The sequence below is a fragment of the Rhagoletis pomonella genome, unplaced genomic scaffold (genome assembly GCF_013731165.1).
Source record: "Rhagoletis pomonella isolate Grant_MI unplaced genomic scaffold, Rhpom_1.0 Rhpom_scaffold_00011, whole genome shotgun sequence".
Lineage (NCBI taxonomy): Eukaryota > Metazoa > Arthropoda > Insecta > Diptera > Tephritidae > Rhagoletis > Rhagoletis pomonella.
In genome coordinates, this window is record NW_023458565.1 from 7,599,349 (window position 1) to 7,605,973 (window position 6,625).

The following is a 6,625-nucleotide window of genomic DNA, read 5'->3' on the forward strand; positions in this document are numbered from 1 at the left end:
ATTTTGATTGAAAAGATTTGGCCTTTTTCAGGCAGACAAATGCGCATACCTGACCTGCTTTTTATACTTACTAATGCAGTTCCGCGCATTCAAATATTTATTTACTTCAAAAACACATTTTAATTGCTTTTCCACTTGCTTATTTGTGTGTAGTTTATTTTATATTACAACACCACTGTTTTATTCCGTTTCGCTGGTTTATTTTGTTTCGTTTGTTTACATGTTTACTCCTACAAATATTGATGTTTCTTTAGGCGGTGTGTAACATTGTGCTTCGGGTGCAATGGTGTAATTCTTTCTACGTAGCAGTATGTTTTCATAAGTGCAGCTGCACTGAGGAAAGAGAATTTTATTACTTCTTTTATGAACTTTTGTGGCCTGTGAAAGTTAAGAGAGCATTTGTTTCGTGTTAAATCTATTTAGTACATACATATGTACATATGTATGTATTGCTGACCCACATTGCACAGTTGCTCTAACAAGAATGAAGAGTTGGTAAAGAAAGAGTAATGCTAATTTTAATATGTACGAGAATAATTTAAGGACACAACAAATGATGTAGTTTTTGACTCAGCGATATTTTTCTATACTTTCAAGTGAAACAGATTTTTAGAACATAGCCCAATCCCACTTCTAAAGGCTTAGTTCGAATTTTATTGACAGCTAAGAAATGGACAGTTTTGTCATGGGTTTCCAGAATAGCATCCCACAAAGTACGTAGCAGAAACACAGGTAAATACTAAGCCATTAATTGCTTGACAACGATACTAAATAGAAAAGGAAATTTTGATTGTTAATGGCTTTCAGGTGGTTGCGATATTAATTCGAGTAGGTGGACTAGGGACCGATATATATATTCGAAAATATCGCATTTATGGTCCGAAGCATAGAGTATAATTGAATTATTGTTTTACAGTTCGAAAGAAGTTTTAAGGCGCCGCAAAGCAATGGAAAAAATGTGGCGCCTTTAACCTATCTGTAGCGATCTATTTTGTGTGTGTTTGAGTGGGTCCCTGTATAGTTTACTATATTGGCAGTTTAACCCGTCAATATGTATTGGTATTGTAAAGGGACACATTTCTGTAAAACAATTTGTCCGCCAGGTGGCTCTGGAGTCGAGTTATTACTAAAAAACGTATTTATGTTTCGATATGGCTCATATTCTGGATATGCATTGGTGATGATAAGGGCAACACTACTGCAAAAAAAAAGAGCCGCCAAGTTGCGCTGGAGTCGAGACATTAGGGGGCGTTCAGAAATCACGTGATCATTTTTTTTACATTTTGGGACCTTCCCCCCCCCATAGTGATCTATGGTGATGTTATGCGAACCCCCCCCGCGAAAATCGCGTGATTATTTACTGAGAAATTAAAAGGTTTTTTTGCTCTAAGCAGAAAAATTAAAATTTTCATTTAACACTTCATTAAAAATAAATACAATAAATACGTAACATAAAAAGTACAAAAATTCATTTGAGTTAAGGTAGTGCGTCTTAGCCAGGGAAACATTTTTTAAATAACCTGATTATGCATCAAGCCATGGGTTTGCACATACGTCAGTTACACTAACGATAGAAAGCTTCTCATCTATAGGCGCTGGCTCTACGTCATCATCAACAATATCATTTTCATCGTGCCACTCTACCACATTTGTTCCCTCACTTCCATTTAAAATACACAGAACTTCAGCTGGACGACGATTAAGGATCCTTAACGAACGTATTGGTTCAAAATTTCTTTTCTTTTTATGCAAAGACTGAAGATGATTATGCAGACCTTTTTTTGAGCTGAAGTATAGCTGCAGTTAATGCACATGCGTTCGGTGATCAACCCTTTTATGGTTGGACAAAAGAAGTCGTAGGCCATTTTATTTATATCAAAATTTAAATGTTTCGATCCCAACGATAGTCTTAAAAGTAAAGGCGCGAAATGTTTTCCATCATGCGCGTCAGGTTTTGGGACAATTAGGCCACTAGGTGTTTGCAGAAGAGGGTATGGAGGAGGTAAAAAGCGGTGATGTAAAATTTGAAGTAGGGAGCTCCGCATTTGTCCACAGCAATCGATATTAGTGCATTTAACTATTTGAAGCATATACTGACTTTCTCGAACGTGTGTGCTGTACCACTTAGTACATGGTAATACCGGAACAAAATTTTCAGCTCTAGCATCTGCTTTAATGTACTCTGCAAATACTTCGTAGCTGTCGATGACCATACCACTCCATATTTCAGCTAACACCTCACCAGCTTTACGAAAATTTATCTTCTCTAATGTTGGATCAACAGTTTTCCCATTTCCATCTAGATGGTTGCCGAAAGAAGCGTGAGGTAGTATTACCCCCGCCAATTCCCGACTTAATGGAGCCATTCTGCGTTCAACCCTATTAAAGGCGCTTCTACCAGGTGCGTTTGTGAATATAAAAATAGCGTCGAGGTCATGTTTTTGAAAGTGATGAATTGCATGTGCAACCACCTTGGGGTATCTAGGATTTTCATCCGGGCCTCCGTCAGAAGACACAAAAATAACCGGCTTAACACGTCCACAATTATCTTTTATGACATTTCGGAATTGAGTTAATGTGATAAGTTTTTCAAAATCAAATGCATGTGTGGATGCGGTCGATGACGAGTGCTTTCCACTTCTGATGGCAATATAAGATGGTCCAGAGTAGGTTACTGCTTCCGGACGTCCTATTTTGCCATTTTGTATTAAACATGCAGCATAAACGCTAGGTATCAACTTGTGTCTGGCGGCTATCATCCAATCGTGATCAGGAAGCGAAACGCGGTACTCCATATGCATTAAGACAGGTGCCTGCTTGTTAGCAGCTGCTAAACCTATTGGTACACGAGCTTTATCATCTTGCGATAGAAAGCATGCTTGCAGCGGGCCTAGAATACTTGCCAGCGTTTCCAACGATCTAATTGTAGCGACACAGAAGTGCTGGTCCAAATGGCTTTTGTGATGATCAGCCTCTGGCCGACTCAATTTAACAGGTACGGTAACAACGTGCTTTTTTCCTTCCGACGTTTTACAATTTTTTGGCATTAATCGCAAATATGTCGCGCTTCTAGATATTTGGTAACCGAGATGTAACAATTTTTCATGAAGGTCGCTTAAGGTTTGACAACTCCGTACAATTTCACTTCGCCGACGTTCGTTGGCAGAAGCACCAAACATGGCTATGTCGACAATTGTTTTGAGTAACTCAGGCTGCTTACATTCAATACGAGGACGGCCTGGAGTACTATGTGTTACATTGGCTGCGTCGACATTATTTGCACTTATTTCTGCTAGTTTCGATTTAAGAGTTAACCTATGCTTTTTGGAGTGAATAGCGTGAAGCTTTTTTCTTCGGAGATGTTTTTTACAAGACTCAATACGTTTTTTGATTTTAGAAATTTCGTTTGATTTTCCACGGAGCAATGCCACATTGTATTCAGCTTTCAGTAAAGAAATTTGATTCCGCAGAACGTCCTGCGCTGGGGTATTACGACAAATTGGCGTAGTAAACTCTTCAGAGTCCTTGCTATTTTGAACTACGTCTGCGGTTTCACTCTGGCTGCAGTCGGGTTCAATTGCGGGGGTAGAACTATCGTTCAGTTGAGGCGTTTCTTTATCATTGTTCTGAAATGCATAATACAATAATGCATTACTATTACAAACTTTTAATAAACTAAAATCTGTCATCACCTTTTCATTGGGGTGTTGGAAGTACTGGGCAATATTGGTGATCTTAACTTTTGTCGTTGACTGCTTTAGCTCTTTAATTTTATTTAAAATAATGCTTTCGAAATCAGTTTTGTCTGTACAAGTTTTTTTAGCATCTCTCCAGAAGATGTTTGTACTTTCCTGGCACGCTGCTTTTGTTTTATTTGTATGTCGTGCAACATATGCACGAAATAGCTGCAAGTGAAGATTGGAATTCATTTCACCATAACTTTTTGAACTTAAATCATAGGAAGAGTTTGAATAAGAATTGGAATGGGTTCTACGCGACACGACTTGCAAGTTTTCGGTTATATTTTGAAACTTTTTACATAAATACATATATACATATTTATCGACTACGCTCTCAGTCAGCTGATATGATTGCCATATGCAAAATATTTAATAGAAAGGGAAATGTGGTTATTATTGAGATTAAAGCAAATCACGTGATAATACGAAACACCTCCCCCCCCCCCCCCCCCCCCCCCCCCCCCTACGTGATCGATAGTGATCATTTACCTAACCCCCCCCTCCCCCTAAAGTGGTCACATGATTTATGGACGCCCCCTTACTAAAAATCGTCGAGTGAGAAAAAGTTCCGTGAATGTCCAATTTCATCGACCCACAATATTACTATGTGTTAAGGTTTCATTCGGAAACACCAGCATTAAATTGTCAAGAGGTGATTCTCTACCAGAAGTATTGCGCCCCTTAAAAATACATTTAAGGTAATTCATATCTGAAGCAAGTCTATGTATAATTGGATTTCTGTGGAATAACGATACTCACCCTTTGCAAAACAACCACTTACTTACTATACAATACAGATTCACCCTCGAAACGCATTATTGTTGTCGCCAGGGAGTGAAGCGGAAAAAGTTCTTCCAATTTAGTTCGTTGTGCGATTAATCGTGCTATGAAACGCCAAAACATTGGAGAATTTCAAGCACTTCTCCAGGGGCATAACGGTTAGGTTATTTAAGACGGCAATGGAAATATGCCTTCTGGCGACCATCAAACCATAATCTAAGTAGAAAGAAATGTCACTGGAAATCGTGAACGCCAATTTTTGGTGAAAATTTTGGGCCAAACTGTTTCAATAAAAACGAATGTTATATCTAGTAAAAACCTGAGTTGCTAGAGCAGTTTATAATAATAATAATAATAGTTAGTGTTTGGCCGAGCTTCTCCTCCGACTTGTGGCGTCCGCCTTGATGTTGTCACACAAAGCGGAAGTACCTACAGTTTTACGCCGACTCCGAACGGCGATTGTATTTTTATGAGAAGCTGTTTTTTCATGGCAGAAATACACTCGGAGGTTTACCATTGCCTGCCGAGGGACGACCGCTGTTAAGAAAAAACCTTTTTATATATTTTTTGTGATGTGTCTTTGACCAGGGCTTGAACCCAGGTGCTGATGAGTGAAAGCGCGCACTGCTTACCACTACACCACAGCTGCCGACAGTTTAAAGTCTAAAATAAAATTGACCCCAAAATAGGCCAATATTTACAGTTATTTCTACTACAGAAAACCATCAGATCACTCATAATAATGAATCTGTAAATTAGGTGTTTTTTCTTTCAAACTCCACATTTTCCCTTGAAATCGCTTCCTTAGTTCCCGTCCAATAAGCGTTTTTATAAAGCTTTAAGAATTACAACTACAATACCGAAGAGTAAGACGTTTTTTTCGGTAAAAAAAACTAATAATAATTTCCATCCGGACGAAGATCGCCGGGTCAGCTAGTTAATTGATATGCAGCTTTAGAATACTCAAATTCCGGGCAACAGTGAAAATTCGCTGTGCGAGTAAGAATGGTGAGAGGGACTGGCAATTCCTTTGCGGAACGTACTCTGTCGAATGTGACTACATCCTTTTTTTTTTAATTTTGACGTAAAATACGTCTTACGTTTCGATATGGAGACTATGCCGAAATGTTGTAGTTGTAATTTTTAGAGCTTCACGAAAACGCTTATTGCACGAGAACTAATAAAGCGATTTCAAAGAAAAGTGTGGCATTTCAAAGATAAAATTCCAAACCTATCGACAGATTCATTTTTGTAAGTAACCAATTCGGTTTCTGTCGTAAAAAGAACGGTAAACATTGGCCTATGTTGGGGTAAATTTTGAGCCTTTAAAGTGCTCCAGCAGCTTATGAGTTGTAGATATAACTTTCATTTTCGGGATATAGATTCTTTAGAGCAATAGAAATATGATCGTGTACAGATTTTATATAAATTCAACAAATATTGAGCATTTTAAGGCAAAAAATTGTTTGAAGTGAAACAACACTTAGAAAAAAACCAATCTAAGAATAAAAGTAAAGGTGAGTACGTACATAGATAAAGAAAAGGATAAATGCAAAGGTAAAAATAAAAACAAAAAACAAAGTTGTATAAAGATAATGGCAAAAATGAAGACCAAGGTAAATTTAAACAATTTACTTATATAAGGGCAGTATGATAAACATAAAAATAGAAACAAAGATAAATATAAAGAAATAGATGAGCATGAGGATACCGATAAAAGAATAGATGAAGGTAGAGGAAGAAAGATTAAAATAAAGGTAGTTTTAGAGAAAAGGATATAGATGGAGGCACAGAGACTCAAATCTGGGAACTATTCCGGGATTTTAGAGATTTTCGGTATTCTCTGGACTTATCATAATAATAATCGATATTTTGTACGTTTTGTGATCGATATTTTTTATCGATTTTGTTATCGAAATTTTTATCGATGTTGTTATTGATTTTGCTATCGATATTTTCGGAACGTATCGATATAGTGATCGATATTTTTATCGATTTTGTTATCGATATTTTTTATTGATTTTATTATCGATATTTTTAATGATTTTGTTATCGATTTCGTTATCTATTTTATTATCGATTATTTATCGATTTTGTTATCGATA

General features: G+C 37.1%; 1 protein-coding gene across 1 annotated transcript; it reads right to left on the reverse strand.

Annotated features, from left to right (window-relative positions):
- Positions 1-216: 216 nt before the first annotated feature.
- LOC118747139 lies at positions 217-3,962 on the reverse strand. Its single transcript, XM_036481128.1, has 3 exons — positions 3,693-3,962; positions 2,142-3,626; positions 217-378 (listed from the first exon to the last, which is right to left on the reverse strand). The coding sequence occupies exons 1-3, from the start codon at positions 3,927-3,929 to the stop codon at positions 217-219; spliced, it is 1,884 nt and encodes a 627-aa protein (XP_036337021.1). The 5' UTR covers positions 3,930-3,962.
- Positions 3,963-6,625: the final 2,663 nt, after the last annotated feature.